Source organism: Dipodomys merriami, unplaced genomic scaffold (assembly GCF_024711535.1).
Source record: "Dipodomys merriami isolate MVZ:Mamm:240054 unplaced genomic scaffold, mDipMer1.0.p SCAF_411, whole genome shotgun sequence".
Lineage (NCBI taxonomy): Eukaryota > Metazoa > Chordata > Mammalia > Rodentia > Heteromyidae > Dipodomys > Dipodomys merriami.
In genome coordinates this window covers 117,672-135,120 of record NW_027205727.1, presented here as the reverse complement: position 1 = coordinate 135,120, position 17,449 = coordinate 117,672, and the positions used below count along the sequence as shown (strand labels likewise).

At 39.4% G+C, this 17,449-nt stretch overlaps 1 protein-coding gene across 1 annotated transcript in view; it reads left to right on the top strand.

Moving 5' to 3' along the window:
* The window catches only part of LOC138807115 (zinc finger protein 717-like), a 59,523-nt gene extending 42,323 nt beyond the window's left edge, over positions 1–17,200 (top strand). The window contains exon 5 of the mRNA XM_069992684.1: positions 16,447–17,200. Within this exon, the coding sequence (XP_069848785.1) occupies positions 16,447–17,200 (754 nt within the window). The remainder of the gene's footprint in view (positions 1–16,446) is intronic.
* The last annotated feature ends 249 nt before the right edge of the window (positions 17,201–17,449 follow it).

The following is a 17,449-nucleotide window of genomic DNA, read 5'->3' as shown; positions in this document are numbered from 1 at the left end:
GGTCACTGTCTGTGAGCATTTGCTGTGCTCTACTTGCCTTTCTTTTGTTAATTGCTTCAGGAAACTAGTGAAAAGTTTGCTCCCAGGGTTTCTTAGAAAAAGGTAGTCCTCCTCCAAGACGCTGCAAAAAATGTTTGTCTAGGGTGATCAGGGTGAATGTGGGTGGAGGTAGAGTTTAGGGCAGGTCTATGTTCATGTGAAGCTTGATCACTTGCCCCAAACCAGTCTGCTTTTACTTTTCTGTTTTGCATATCCTGTTTTGTTTTGATTTTCTACCTCTTCTCTGATCCTAGAAGTTTCTGCCAGCAACTCTAGTCTACATATCTACGGGTCATCAGACTTGTCTTTTCAGACTGTATCCATTACACTGTGGCATAAAACTTTTGTCTCCCTCCCTCATATCAGACATCCTAAGTTTGTCTCTTAAGGATTTGTTGTGATTGTTGATATCCTTTCCCCACATCATGACTGGGAAGGATTGTGTAGGAAATATTCATGCCTGATATTCAGTCCTCCAGTGCATGGGTTTTCCATGCCTCTTTTAGTGGATGTGAGCTATTCCTCATGAAAATGGAAATCGTGAGGCATATTTTGATGTATAGACGTCAACTTTGGAGCACCTATAATATGAAGGAAAAATAATACATTCTTTCTGTAAAAGTTAAAAATAACTTCCTGAGAGGCAAGGAGATAAGGATCATTTAAAAATGAGTTCTTCCTAGACTAGCTGTGTTGCATAGTTTTCATTGTTCAAGGGTACATTTTTCAAACATTCATTTCTAAGTATTAAGTTCATCATACTCGTATAAATAGAATTTACTTCCTACATTATTTTTGAATTGTTCATTGCTCACGGATGTAAGTCTCTATTTGTTATACAAATATTATAACCTTCATTCATTTCAATGATTGACTGTTGCAAGTCCTGAGGTAGAAGGTACAAGTATGATAAGGTATTCAGGGATAGATTATGGCTCTGACTTCCTCTGGAGCAAAAGTTGAACGAATGGAAAAAGATGGAGCTTATGCTTAACACTTGTAGAATTCCTTTGGCAGGGGATGTGGTGCACCACCCTTGGGTTCCACTATGCCCAGTGATTCCTGTTGTTGCTCTGATCCATCACCATGGCGGGCCTGTGGATTATGGAGAGCCTGCGGATTTCACATCTTGTCCACTGTTCTGGTGGTGGAAGTCTCCCAATATGCACTGCGGGACTGGGCTTAGAGGAGTGACAGGATCAGTGGTACCTTGCTGGCCCCCATGTTTGTCAGTCTGTTTGGAAAAGCTTACCCTGACATCTGCAACTGGCTGCTGCTGAGGCCTATTTGGACTAATGTCTCTCTCCAACCTCTGTTTCAGAGACTTGTCCTGTTTCATGGTTTTGTATCATTTATTGTGCGGGCTTGTGTTATGTACGCATACATGATCGTAGTTGGGCTGGGTATGGTTTTCAAGGGTGGGGTGGTTTTTGATGCCTCTTGCAGAGAACAGTTTTGTTCTCACTAACTGCATAAATACTCTGAGATTACTATGCAATCACCTTAACTTATGTTGCCTGTTCAGTTGATAGAACCATGATGGTATAATAAGTTTGGGTCTCTTTTGCTATTGATATTTAGAGGGCTGTTAACCATAGCTGCAGATTTTGGGGAATATTGGTTGCTACCACTATTGCTACCCTTAATGTTCTTGCTAGAGCTACTGATTCTGCTGTGAACCTTATCCAAACCATATATACAGCACAACATGTTAATACTTTAGCTTGATATGTTTCTGGTGCCCGTGGATGAAGGTGGTTGTAGATAAAAAGATTGTGATATGTTTCATGATTAGGAAACAGCAATGATGTATGTTGATAATCAGGTAGACCTGCTAAAGACCCAGTTAAAACTGATGTGTCATGCTACTGGTTAGTACATCTGTGTTATCCCTCTTAAATAAGATGGAAATATGACTTGGACCAATATCCAGTGACATATTGGAGGAATCTGTTCCTTTGATAATTTAAGCTTAGACATTATGCAGCTTCAGGGTCAGAAATCTGATATTGGTCACTCCACCCTATAGGTAGCACACCCTGCAGAATTAGCTGCGTCAGTTCTCCATTACCTGCAGGGATTCAACCTGGGAAATAGCACTCCTTTTTACCATTTCTTAGGCATTTTCTTGTTTTGGTATTCCTTTTTCTTCCATTCTTCCAGAACTGCAGCTTTTTCCAGATTCAGGCTAATAGACACTTGCTCAATTTACAAAATAAAAAGGTGGACCTGTTGCAGACCCAGAGGTGCCAGGAGCTGGCAAGGTGTGAGCCAAAGTTCCACAACCACTGACTCCAACCTTCAGGACTATAAGTACTTGCCCTTTTCATAGGAGGGTGTGTTCCTTTTAGCTTCTGGGCCTGGAGGCCTTACCAGTAGGAGTTTGGTGGACAAAGGTTGAACTAGAATGAGGAAGGATGCATATGACCTGCAGTTGTGGGCCCATGGAGTCCTGGAACAATGTGACACAAGCACTGGACAGATAAGGAAGTGTCTATAGCTAAGGCTGTTCCTGGAATAAAGAGAGATTCATTATTGGCCTTCTCTCTGTCTCTTCCATTATCATCCCCTTGTTCTTCCGGATCACTGCTGGTGTTGTGGCTGGCTCACAGCAGTGGTAGAGTGCTTACCTAACATACCTGAAGCCCTGGGTTCAAGTCCTCAGTACCACATACACAGAAAAAGCAGAATGTGGAATTGTGGCTCAAGTAGTAGGGTGCTAGTCTTGAGCAAAAATTCAGGGACAGTGTCTAGGCACTGAGTTCAAGCCCCAGGGTTGGGACATAAAACAAAAGAAATGCAAGCTCTGGCTCATGCCTCATGTCTTTAATCCTAGCTGTTCAAAAGGCTGAAACCTAAGGATCGAGGTCCAAAGTCAGCCTGGGCAGCAATGTCTGTGACCACCAAAAAACCAGAAGTGGTGCTGTGGCTCACAATGTAGAGCACTTGACTTGAGCTGAAGAGCTGAGGAATGGCTCCCAAGCTCACAGTTTAAGTGGCATGACCAAAAAAAAGAAAAAAAGAAAAAAGAAAAGGATAAAAGAATAAAGAAATTCATCACAAATGTAGGCTTGAACAATGAAAATTACATTTCACAGGTAGGCTTGGAAGCACCTCAGTTTTTACCTGATTCTTATCTCCTTGTCTCAGGAATTTACTTTTACAGAATGAAATTATTTTCTCTGTATATTGTTAGAGGTGCTTTTTAAGTAGAAGTCTATACATCCAAATATGCCCTTTGATTCCCATTTTCATGAGGAATAGTTCAGGTCCACAAAAGAGACATGGAAAACCCATAACACTGGAGAATTAAAATCAGGCGTGAAACTTTCCAATCAATTCTTCCCAATTATGATGTATGTAAAGGATCACCAAAAATCACAATAAACTCCTAAGAGACAAGTGTAGGTTCTCTGATAAGAGAGAGGGAGACTCATGCAAGGAACTTAAGCAAATACAAAGGGATCGACATAATCCCCTGTATCCTATCTGACCACAGTGGAATCAAGCTAGCTCTCAATAACAAAGCATACCGCAGAAATTTCTCCAATACATGGAAATTGAACAGCACACTCCTAAACAATGCCTGGGTAACAGAAGAGATCAGAGAAGAAATAAAGCATTTCCTACAACTCAATGAAAATGAAAACACCTCACAAAGAAACTTGTGGGACACAGCAAAAGCAGTCCTGAGGGGCAAATTTATTGCCCTCAGTGCCCACATCAAGAGAATGGAGACAGACCAAGTAAATAATCTCATGTTGCAATTAAAACAGCTAGAAAAACAGGAAAAAATGGGACCTAAAGCTACTAGAAGAAGCCAGATAACCAAATTAAAAGCAGAGATTAACCAATTAGAAAATCAGAAAACCATAACCAAAATAAACCAAACAAAAAGCTGGTTCTTTGAAAAAATAAACAAAATTGATGGCCCATTGGCTAGATTAATTAAAAAAAGAAGAGAGGAAACCCATATTAATAGGATTAGGGATGCCACGGGAAACATCACCACAAGTACCCAAGATATCCAAACAATTCTAACAGACTACTTTCAAAAGCTATACTCTCTAAAGGAAGAAAATCGGGCAGAAATGGATGCATTTTTAGAGAAATACAAGTTGCCCAAACTGAGCAAAGAAGAAGTTAACCAATTAAATAAGCCAATATCCTATAATGAGATACAGGAAGCTATCAAAAGTCTTCCAACAAAAAAAAGCCCAGGACCAGATGGATTCACAGCAGAATTCTATAAGACCTTCAAACAAGAACTAATACCCATACTCCTCAAGCTCTTCAGAGAAACAGAGAAGGAAGGAGCTATCCCAAACTCATTCTATGAAGCCAATATCACACTCATCCCCAAACCAGGCAAAGACCCAACCAAAAAGGAGAATTACAGGCCAATCTCCTTGATGAACACAGATGCAAAGATCCTTAACAAGATTCTAGCTAACAGAATCCAGAAACACATAAAAAAAATAATTCACTATGACCAGGTAGGCTTCATCCCAGAGACACAGGGATGGTTTAACATACGTAAGGCAATAAATGTAATCCAACATATCAACAGAGCCAAGGTCAAGAATCACATGATTATCGCTACAGATGCAGAAAAGGCCTTTGACAAAATTCAACATTCATTCATTCTAAAAGCTCTGGAGAAAATAGGAATAGAAGGAACATTTCTAAAAACAATAAAAGCCATTTATGACAGACCAATAGCCAATATTATACTTAATGGGGAAAAGCTACAACCAATTCTCCTAAAATCAGGAACAAGGCAAGGATGCCCACTGTCTCCACTCCTCTTCAATATAGTCCTAGAACCCTTAGCCAGGGCAATAAGGCAAGAAAAAGACATTAAAGGGATCCGCATAGGAAAAGAAGAAGTTAAACTATCCCTTTTTGCAGACGACATGATACTATACCTCCACGATCCCAAAACCTCCATCCCCAAACTCTTAGAAATCATAAATCACTTTGGCAAAATAGCAGGATACAAAATAAACCCACAAAAATCAGTTGCCTTCCTATACACTGATAATGTACAGGAAGAGAGGGAAATAAAGGGAGCAACCCCATTCACAATAACCTCCCGAAAAATAAAATATTTAGGAATTAACCTAACCAAAGATGTAAAAGAACTATTTAATGAGAACTATAAAAAGTTAAAGAAAGAAATTGCAGAAGACACTAGGAAATGGAAAGACCTCCCATGCTCCTGGATAGGCCGACTTAATATAGTAAAGATGGTAATACTTCCAAAACTAATATACAAATTCAACGCAATTCCTATTAAAATCCCAATGACGTACATCTCTGAAATACAGAAAACAGTCCAAAAATTCATATGGAACAACAAAAGACCTAGAATAGCCAAAACAATTCTAGGGGATAAAGACAATATGGGAGGGCTATCCATGCCGAACTTCAAACTCTACTACAGAGCTATAATAACAAAGACAGCATGGTACTGGCACAAAAACAGACCCGAAGACCAATGGAACAGAATAGAAGATCCAGAAATAAATCCACAGGCCTACAGCCAGCTGATATTCGACAAAGGAGCCAAAGACATACAATGGAAGAAACACAGCCTCTTCAACCGCTGGTGCTGGGAAAACTGGGCAGCCACATGCAGAAAACTAAAAGTGGACCCCAGCCTATCACCATGCACCAACATCAACTCAAAATGGATTAAAGACCTTAACATTAAACCTGAATCTCTGAAACTACTGCAGGACAGAGTAGGAGAGACACTTGAACTAATAGGCACAGGAAGGAACTTCCTGAACAGAGTCCCAGGGTCACAACAAATTGGAGAGAGACTCGACAAATGGGACTACCTTAAAAGAAAAAGCTTCTGCACAGATAAAGCTATCGCAACCAAGCTAGAAAGACAACCAAGAAATTGGGAAAAAATATTTACCAGCAATATATCAGACAAGGGGTTAACATCCTGTATATACAGGGAACTCAAGAAACTAATCCCTCCCAAACCTAACAAACCAATTACTAAATGGGCAAGGGAACTAAAGAGGGACTTCTCAAATGAAGAAATAAAAATGGCAAAGAAACACATGAGGAAATGTTCATCATCCCTGGTGGTGAAGGAAATGCAAATAAAGACAACCCTGAGATACCACCTTACCCCAGTCAGAATGTCCCACATCCACAAATCAGCCAACAACAAATGCTGGAGGGGATGTGGAGAACGAGGAACGCTATTACACTGCTGGTGGGAATGTACACTAATACAACCACTTTGGAAAGCAGTCTGGAGGGTCCTTAGAAAGCTAAAGATTGACCTCCCTTACGACCCAGTCATACCACTTCTAGGCATCTACCCTGAACAACAGGAACCAATATACAAGGACACGTGCACCTCCATGTTTATTGCAGCACTGTTCACAATAGCTAGGATATGGAAACAACCTAGATGCCCCACCACAGATGAATGGATCCAAAAATTGTGGTATCTATACACAATGGAATATTATGCAGCCATTAGAAATGACAAAATAATGGCATTTGCAGGGAAATGGATGGAGCTAGAAGGAATCATGTTGAGCGAGGTAAGCCAAGAACGAAGAGACAAACAGTACATGGTCTCCCTGATAAGCGGATGATAAATCCAAAATGTTAGGTGATATGACAAAACTAACAGGACTTAAGAAACAAAGAACTCCCACTCATCTGGTTGAACCACTACTAAATATCCCCATGCTGCTGATCACGTGTATGGTATATAACATATGAACACCGTTATATATTACAGACTGTGATAGACAATTTGCTCCAGGAAAGTTAGAATGAACGTGTGACTTTAAATGAGCATCATTATTCCACAATACTGTGAATTTCCGGAAATTAAGTAATCACTTAATCACAATCAAAAAAAAAAAAGAACCTTGGGGAAGGGAGGGAGGGAGGGGATGGTAGGGAGAAAACAATGGAGGGGGTAACAATGTTCAAGAGGAAGTGTACTCATTACCCCACTCATGTAACTGTAACCCTCTGTATAGAATCTTTACAATAAAAAAATTAAAAAAAAAAAAAAAAAGAGAGAGGGAGACTGTTGCAGACCCTGGGGTGCCTGCCAGGAGCAGGCAAAATGTGAGCAAATGCCTCAGGGCCATTGACTCCTACCCTCAGGATTGCAAGTCCTTGCCCTTTCTTGGTTTGAGGAAGTGTGTGTTGTAGTGTTTGGCCTGGGGCTTTAACTGAAGGGAGGCTTTGTTGGAAAAGATGGATTGAAATAGAGTGAGGAAAGATATGTGCTGTTTGCACTTTTTCGCACAGTGGATCTAGACTAATATTATACAAGCATTTGAGAAATATAGAAAGTAGCCGGAAGTGACGCTGTGGCTCAAGTGGTAGAGCGCTAGCCTTGAGCTGAAGAGCTGGGACTGCGCCCAGGCCCAGAGTTCAGGCCCCACGACTGGATCCCCCCTCCCAAAAAAACAGAGAAATTAGAAAGTGTATGTTGCTGAGCTTTTGCTAGAATAAACAGAATTGTACCATCAGCCATTTCTCTGTCTCCTTCATTATCATCCTGTCGGCCCTCTGAGCCTTGCTTGTGCTCTGATGGGACTGAGGCAGGAGACAAAAGATTTATTCCACAGTTTAATGGATAAGGTCTGAGAAGACAAGTCTGAGGTCCCCAAGATATGTAGCCTAAAGCTATTAAGAGGAACTTTCAGGATCAGAGAAGAGGTAAGTATTCTAAAGAGTTTTTCACACGCAAAATGAAAAGACAAATGCAGACTGGTTTGCAAGTGATCAAGCTTCACATCAACATAGACCTACCCTAAACTTCACCCTTCTATCTCACCTGCATTCAGCCTGACCCCCCAAACCATCTCTTTGAAGGGAAACGGAGGTGATGTGCCATATTCTTAAGAATCCCTGTGAGGAAACTTTGCACCACTTACCTGAAGAAATTTTTAAAGGAAATGCAAATAGAGCACAGCACTGCTCACAGACAGTGCCCAAGCTCTGAGTTCAAGCCACAGGACTGACAGCAAAAAGAAAAAAAACATAAAACTCTTAAGTGAAATGCAAAATTCAGAAACAACCAAAAACTTTGATTTAATAGATAGAATTGGGGAGTTTCTGGAAAATTAATGGTTAGATTTTGCGAAATCCAAATCAACAAGGATTATGCTGCATATCTACCTAACAATCTTTCTATTTTATGCCAGAGTATACACTAGAGCAATGAGAAATGACCCAGGTATAAGTTCAGTGTGTGTGAGTACCTTTGTAAGATGAAAGGGGAGGTATTAAACAATTGAAGGCAAAACATAGATATAATTTACATTCAGCAGAACGCAAGCATTGAACAAAAAGAAAGGTATAAGCAAGGCAGTCTCATAACCTCAATTTCATTATTAGAACTAAGAATCAAAAAGCCAATGTATCCAATTCTCCCCATATATTTCCATTTTTTGGTTGGTCTTAAATATTCAAGAGGAAACATGGGGCTGGGAAGGTGGCTCAGTGGTAGAGCACTTACCTTGCATGCTCGAGGCCCTGGGTTCGATTCCTCAGCACCATATAAGAAAAACGCCGAAAGTGGCACTGTGGCTCAAGTGGTAGAGTGCTAGCCTTGACCTAAAGAGCTGAGGGACAGCGCCCAGGCCCAGAGTTCAGACCCCACGACCAGACACCACCAAAAAAAATATTCAAGAGGAAACAGTGGTTATCAAGAAGAAACTCAGCTTAGTTCCCACAGCAAGGAGACAAAAGTCCCAATGTATCCAAGGACTCTTGTGATCAGGGGTGTAGCAGGGTGCGCTGAGCATTGTGGGAATTGTAGTCTCTATGGAGGACATTTTGTTTGAAAATACTGGGTTTTTTTGTTGTTGTTGGGCATAGGTGGAGCAGCAGTTCCTGTTGCGCATGCGTCTCCCCGCCCACCACAGGTGTTTTAAGTTGGCCTGTTCCCGATTTTCTTTCCCTTTCCGTGCTGCTCAAAGTACCCTCAAGTACAGTTTGGCCTTCCATAGTGGGAACCAAGAGGCCAGCCCCCAGCTCTGTGCAGTGGATCTTTGGAGCTGTAACTTGAAGAAATCTCAGGCTTTGGAACTGATGTCAGGTAGGAAGTGTGCGATTGCTGTGGGAGTCTACTCTCCACGGTTTTGTTTTTCTTTTTCTGTTTCTGTTTTTTTGGTTGGTCGTGGGGCTTGAACTCTGGGCCTGCAAGCACCATTCCTGAGCTCCTCAGCTCAGAGGGAGAGCTTTACACTTGAGCCAAAGCGCCTACTTCCCCCTACATGCTTTTCTCCAGTCTGGGGTGATAATTTGCTAGAGGTTCAGGAGTTTGTGCTGCCATTAGTGTCTGGGCCTTCAGATGCAAGAACCTGGTTCCCAAATGTCTGAGAACAAGCTGGGTGATTGTCCAGATGAGGAGAGCCCAAGAGATTTCCTTTTGTACTCCAAGACCAAGGGATTCTTCTGTTAACCCATGTGACTTTATTTGCTTTGCCCAGGTATAAGAGGAGTACAGGAAGAATTCTAGTGAAATTGTGAGGTGTGTGCCTGCCTTGAGTCCTCTTATATTGCAGTTGTATTTGGGGCTTCTGTGTTGTTTCTCCTAGAGACATTTTAATCTGTTTGGCTTGAGTTTTTAGTCTCCTGGCTTGAGTTCACAGGTGTTTGTGCACGACCCTGTTTCTAGAGACAGTTGTACATGGGATATTGGAGTAGTGAGTGCTGGTCCTGTATTTTTAGGAATAAAGCCTAGCAATTTTCAAAGAAGAGTACTTATGAATAGGAATCTCCATCCTAAATGGACAGACCTATTCAATTCTGAGAAGTCCTGAAGAAAAGAAGCAGAAAAGCAAAGGAATGGGAAGATGTTGCTAGCTTCCCTTGCCTTATGCAAAAATTGGTGCTACTTCCCTGAGCACCAGATTCACGTGGTACTCTTTCCTACACCACTCTCAATCACTTTGTGTTGTTGCAAGATTGAAACTAATTTATAGGACTCGTGATGAGCTGGCTTTGGGAATAAGCCAGAGCCTAGATTTCAAAGTGTACCTGAGGCTGTGGTTTGCGATGGTGGTGTAATTGTTATGACTGAAAGTATCTATTCATGTACTAGACCCTAATCCTCTTCTTGCTAATTTATTCAGACTGTTACCACTATGATTTTTAGTATGTAATCATGCATTCTTATCTTAAATGTCCCATGTATGGATTTGCTAATGCTAGCTCTGGTAGTTCAGGGACAATTGACCTTATAAGAAAAATCACAGCCGGGCGCTGGTGGCTCACGCCTGTAATCCTAGCTACTCAGGAGGCTGTGATCTGAGGATCGCAGTTCAAAGCCAGCCCGGACAGGAGAGACCGTGAGACTCCTATCTCCAATAAACCACCAGAAAACCGGAAGTGGCGCTGTAGCTCAAGTGGTAGAGCGCTCGCCTTGAGCTGAAGAGCTGAGGGACAGCGCCCAGGCCCAGAGTTCAAGCCCCACAACCGACAAAAAAAAAAAAAAAAGAACAATCACAGGAGAAAACTTGAGGTAATATGTCTTACTCAAGGTTGTATGCTTTGTAGATGTCACCTATATTCAGGTGTGTCACTCCTATATTGAATATTTTATGTTGTATCTTTAGGATGGCCCAGGTTCTTCCCATGACTTTTTAAGAAAGTGAGCATTAGGGACTTTTAAAACCTGGGTTTACCTCATCTTTACTCATGTCCCTTTGTCCAAAGCATGTTAAATGGCAAATTGCAAGTCATTGCATAGGTGTGCAATGGGTACAGTGAAATGGGCCATTTGACAACCGTTATTTAAATATTATAACACAAGAAATATATTCTGTATATATTTTTCTCTATAACTTTGGGGGAAAACTACTGAGTTACATCATACACGCTTTCTCTGGTGTTTAAGTATGTAAATGAATGAGGTAGAACACAAAATCCAATGGATTTCTAGGATACCTTTGCATTAAAAAAAGCAGTTCCTACATCCTGAAGTATATTAAGCAATAACTACTTTTAGTGGAAATGTGATATATTTTTGCTTTCAATTATTCTATGGTTTTTGTGGGAACATTCATTTTTACGAATGTATTACGTATATAAAAATAGAAATTATTTGCTTTACTAATATATATCTACCAGGAAATGGACTGGATTTATGTTTATTGGAGACTTTAATGCTCTGCTTGAAACATTAAAGATTCTTATCATAAGAAGGCTTTATGCTTTTCCAGCCCACATATCATATTTGCAAGAGAAAATTCTGGGGCAAAAATCCCACACATTCTTTTCTGAAAACATCATTTGCCTTATATTCCAGCCATGCTTCCAGAATCTTCTGTTCATTGTCAGCAGCAAGAAAGAATGAATGGATCTCTGGTGAGTTGTTTTTATATTTCTCATTTGTTTTGCATTCCATCATATGAACCTAGAGATGTCCAAGAATTAAAAACAATACAACCACACAGATTCAGCCTCAGGAACATATTCATAAATCAGACAAAGATGGCTTGTAGATTTAGCAGATAAATATTGCTTGTAGATTTAGCAGGTTAAATGCTTATATTCTTTCTAAGTTGAATGCAGCTTTGCTTCAGATGTCTAGGTTTTGTGTTGTTAGAAAATGTAGTCAATCTTGTTATGTGATGTAATGACACCAAGCAGGAACATCTCATGGAAGGTGAAGGATAGATTGGAACCAGATCACATCTTCATGAGTAAAATTAAACTATCTCAATGAAATTTTCCTGGAATTGCTGAAATAGTGTGGTCACTCACTGCTGCATGTGTTCTTAAGGAATGATTAACCTATATGTACTTATATTACTCTCCATATATAGTTCTTGGACTACTTCATGGTCTTGGCCTTACTTGAAGCTTAGGCTATATTTGATGCTGAACTTTATGGTCTTTCTACAAATTTCTGTTTGTTTTCTAAAGTACCCTCAGAAGATTTTTTTTGCTCTATTTTCTCTCTTTAATTCTTGATTTCCTACTATTTCTTGATTTTCTACCCAATAGTATTGGCTATTTTTCTCTTTCTCTTTGTATCTAACTTTCTATGATTTTTTCTTACTTTTCCCATTCCCTCTTTCTGCCGTGTGTCTCTCAGTTGTTTCTTTTCTTCAAATGATCTATCTGGGAACTAGTTATTCTTTGTGATCAGTTTTACTTTGCTGAAGTCGTTCTTATGATTGACGTTTTTCTTTCCCATTACATAGGAAAAATTGTTTCCTATAGAATTCTCAGGATTCCAGAAATAAAGATGATTAGAGAAACACAAAAACATAAACAGATAGGGTAAAGCAGGGGTCCGGAGGCTCTCTGACACTTGGTCCCTGGGTGCCAGCAAGCAAGCACAGTTGTTTAAGTTCACACAGGGAAGGTTACCATTGATAACATGCAATAATGAAGTATCTATATTATTATTACAATCAGAGCCACAACTTTTTGGAGAGATACATATTTCCTTATTCACCTGAGACAAAAGACTGCTGCCCAGAAAAAATGCAGACATGAAGTTCACCTTACCTAGCCTTCAAGGTCAACAGTAGCTCAGTTTCAGATGCTATCTTTCCAACAGTAAGGAAAAGGCCTGCCCTCCAGTCTCTTAACCCTCTCCAGAATTCTCTTTTAACACTTCTGCAGCCAGCTCTCAATGCTGTCAGTGCTGTCAGGCTGGAATTCCAACCTCTCAAACCTTTTCCCCTTCAGCTCAACTTTAGAGTTTCCTACAGAAAAGTTCTTCCTTCCCCCAAATGTTACAATATAAGAAAATTTGATTTCTCCTGATTCTGTTATCTTTGGTCTAAGTTCATTTGATGTGGTATTCAGTTTTGTTTTTCCATCCCACTGCTTTTGAATATTTTCATTCACTGCCAGTATAAGATAGGAACTGGTTTTGATTAAAAAAAAAATAATAATAATAATACAGTGACTAAGTTTTCTCTATTAGAAATATCACTTGTTGTAAAATGTCACAGATGTTTGCTCAGTAATTGATTTTAATCTCTGAGGAATTTTGCTATTAACTAACACAAGTAGAAGTATATCCTTAGGGATCTACTGGAGAAATGACTGAGGAATATGTGCCACATTTGATCATTTGGTTATATTTATCATTTTTGTCATCTTGAGTGTTCCTTGAGCCTCTACACATTTGCCTCCACCTTCCATGAAGGCTTATTAAAATGAAAATCTTGTCAAGGAACATTTTATTCCCCTCCCACCTATATTGTATATAGTAGAGTGTAGGCAAAGTTTACAAAACTTCATGGTAGCAGTTCTTTTTTACATAGGAAGTTAATAACAGGTATCTATGACCACATTTCAATATTTTGTATTTAAACCCAACATGATTCGCCTATGATATTTTTATGTAGGAACTAAAAACTATTAAGGGCCAAAAAAATCATTAGCTACTTTCTGGAGTACTGTTACTGTTTTTAACATTCCTGTGGACACTGAACTTTTCATAGATCTACTAATGTGCTATGTATTCTATGTGATGTCCTGAATGTGTTATGCTTGCTGATGAGAGAGCTTGTTAACTGAAGATGTAAATAGGGTTTAGGTGATGCAGAATATGTAAATGCAGGAAAAAATATTTGTTTAATTCATTTTTACCCTCATATGTACTAAAAGTTTATAAAAATATGGTAATATAATCTTTCAGACACCCCCTTAAAATTAATGTTGTCATGCCAGATTATTATCTCCTTAGAATTTTTATCTTGTCTCTATTGCTAGCAACAGAAATGTGTTTGCATGATTACAGAAACTAAATTTTTCACAGTCTTGGGGCTTAAATTCTTGGCCTGGTTTCTGTCCCTCAGCTCTTCAGGTCAAGGTGAGTGTTCAACCCCTTAAGTCAAGGTGCTACTTTCAGTTTTCTGGTGGTTTATTGGAGATAAGAGTCTCATGGACTTTCCTGCCTGGCTTGGCTTTGAACCACAAACCTCAGACCTCAGCCTCCTGAGTAGCTAGGACTACAGGCATAAGCCACAAGCCCACTGCAAATCTTTGTATTTTAATGACCGGGTTTATATATTGTCAAATATTTTTAATTTGCTATTTAATCCTCCCAGTGAATAGATAACACAGCAAGCTACAAACATTTTATGTAACACAAAAGCATACATGCAGCATAATGAAATTGCAGTTTGGAATTCTCATGACCCAGGTCTAATTTCTTGAAGGAAATGTACCATTACAGAAGCTGATATCATTTAACGATGTGGCTGTGAACTTCACCTGGAAGGAGTGGCAGGAGCTGGATCCTGGTCAGAGGGCCCTTCATAGAGATGTAATGCTGGAGACCTATAGCAACCTCATGTCCTTGGGTAAGCAAAGGTCATTTTTACTTGGAAGATCAAGTGGTTTTATTTTCCTAGACATTAGACTACTTATGTTATTTAGGTATAAGATTCCAGTCCAAGGGAAATGTCATTTCTTTCTAAGGGAAACTTCAATTTTATTATATGTAACTCAAGAGCTAATTTTATTCTCATTCTTTAAGAAGGAAAATCAGTAGTTAGACAAAATTTCTAAACTATGTTCCACTAATAGGAGACTGACTTCCCAAACTTGAAGTGATTATTATATGTTGATCTACAGTCTACAGTAGAACATACATTACTACTGCAAGTATGATCTGGAAATCAGTAGTTGAAAGTGTGTATTTGTAAGCCAAACCTGACATAGGGTGCAGTGCTTCAAGCTTGGAATCCTAGATACTCTGGAACCTGAAATCTGAAGATTTTGGTTTGAAACCAGCAATTGCAGAAAAATGAACATGAGACTCTTATCTCCAATTAACCATTCAAAAACTGGAAATGTAGCCAAGACTCAAACTAGTAGAATGCTAGCTTTGAGCAAAAGAGCTGAGTTCAAGCCACCCAATTGGCAAAATACACCCAAAGCTGCGGGAAAGTCCACCATGGAGTTGTGAATAATTGAGAAAGAAGATTTAGGAGCAACCTCGTGAATAGGATGCCTGAGATCTTACAGCAATGATGACCCAGCAAGAGAAATAGTTCTCCACTATTTCTTAATCACAGGGCCCTGTGTTCCTAAACCTAAATTGATTGTCAAGCTGGAGCAAGGTGCAGAACCATGGACAAGAGAAGCCTCAGACATGAATTTTACAGGTGAGATAAATCATCTTGAATGGTAGTATTGGGTTCACAGCCCAGTTGGTATGTTTATCTTCAGCTGTATCGAGCAATAGCATTTCTAGTGCCCCTGAGTCATGTCTGGCAGCGACCTAGGTGATCCTTTGTCTCAAGGAATTGTCAATCCAGAATTAATGTGGAGAGAAAGTGAATTTGGTGTGCTAGTATAGTTAATGTTAGCAATTCTCTTTGTCTTTAGTCATTTTTAAAGAGAAAAAGACAATGAGAAATGTAGGAAAGGAGGTCTCATTTTCTTTTAAACTAGTACTATGCAGGTAGGAGGAAAATAGGAGTATGCTAGCTTCTGATGAGGACTATTTCTTGTCAGTGGTGCTGGGCATAGAGTGAGATTCAGAATCCAAGCATTAAGAGTATGTAGATGTATAAATTGAATAAATATTTCCTTGAGAGAAAGGGAAAAATCTGAAATACAGAAAAACATTGATTTCCATTTTAAAATGTTAGTACTACTTTCTTAATTACCACATTGTGGAGAAAACTACATATTCTACATAAAACAATGCTTTGATATTTAAAAATCTCACACCAGAATGGGAGAAAATATCTTTACATTAAGGAATTTATGGATCTCATTTATGTTTTTGTCTATTTTTCTGTAATTCATTTTAGATGTCCAAGAAATAGAGGAAAATTACAGTGAATATCTCTCTGAAGTAGCAGTCATGAATAGTAACACAGGGGAGGAACAAGTGAGATTTATAAAAACTTTTAATTTGAGCTCAAAACAGAAGTCAGAACTGATTAAGAATAATGGGAAGTCCTTAGGGATAAGAACAAAAAAGATCACTGGGTGTCAGAACATGGGTGTCTACAGTGAACCTGGTAAGATGTATGTTGCATATAGTCCTGGTGTGACTCCTGTTGTTGAAGAATGTAGACAATGTGAAAACTCTTTTACCCATACCCAGAGGACACACCTTACTGTCCCTCAGAGAACACACACAGGAGAGATACCTTATGAATGTAACATGTGTGGAAAATCTTTCACCAAGAAAGCAAAGCTTACTGTCCACCAGAATAAACAAACAGGAAAGAAACCATATGAATGTAATGTGTGTGGAAAGTCTTTCCCTAAGAAGGTACAACTTACTGTCCACCAGAGAACACACACAGAAAAGAAACCTTATGAATGTAACGTGTGTAGAAAGTCTATCACACAGAAGTCAAACCTTACTGTCCACCAGGGAATACATACAGGAGAGAAACCTTATAAATGTAGCATGTGTGGAAAATCTTTCACCAGGAAGTCATCCCTTACTGTCCACCAGAGAATACACACAGGAAACAAACCATATGAATGTAACGTGTGTGGAAAGTCATTCACCAGGAAGGAACGCCTTACTCCCCACCAGAGAACACACACAGGAGAGAGACCTTATGAATGTAATTTGTGTGGAAAGTCTTTCACTCATAAGTCAAACCTTACTGTCCACTGGAGAAGACACACAAGAGAGAAACCTTATGAATGTAACATGTGTGCAATGTCTTTTGCCTGGAAGTCAAACCTTATTGTCCACCAGAAAGCACATACAGGAAAGAAACCTTATGAATGTAATGTGTGTGGAAAGTCTTTCACCCAGAAATCAAACCTTACTGTCCACCAGAGAACACACACAAGAGAGAAACCTTATGAATGTAACATGTGTGGAAAGTATTTCAGACAGAAGTCAAACCTTACTGTCCACCAGAGAACACACACAGGAGAGAAACCTTATGAATGTAACACATGTGGAAAGTCTTTCACTTGGAAGTCAATCCTTACTAAACACCAGAGAACACACACAGGAGATAAACCTTATGAATGTAACACCTGTGGAAAGTCTTTCACCTCAAAGGCTAACCTTGCTGGCCACCAGAGAACACACACAAGAGAAAAATCTTATGAATATAACATGTGTGGAAAATATTTCACCTGGAATTCAAACTTCACTGTCCATCAGACAACACACAGGAAAGAAACCTTACAAATGTAACAGGTGTGAAATGTCTTTCACCTGGAAATAAAACCTTACTGTCTACCAGAGAACACACACAGGAGTGAAACATTATGAATGTAACATGTGTGGAAATTCTGTCACCCAGATGTCAAACTTACTATCCACTAGAAAACACGCACAGGAGAGAAACTTTATGAATTTAACTTGTGTGGAAACTCTTTCACACAGAAGTCAAAGCTTAATGGCCACCAGCAACACACACGGGAGAGAAATCTTATTAATGTA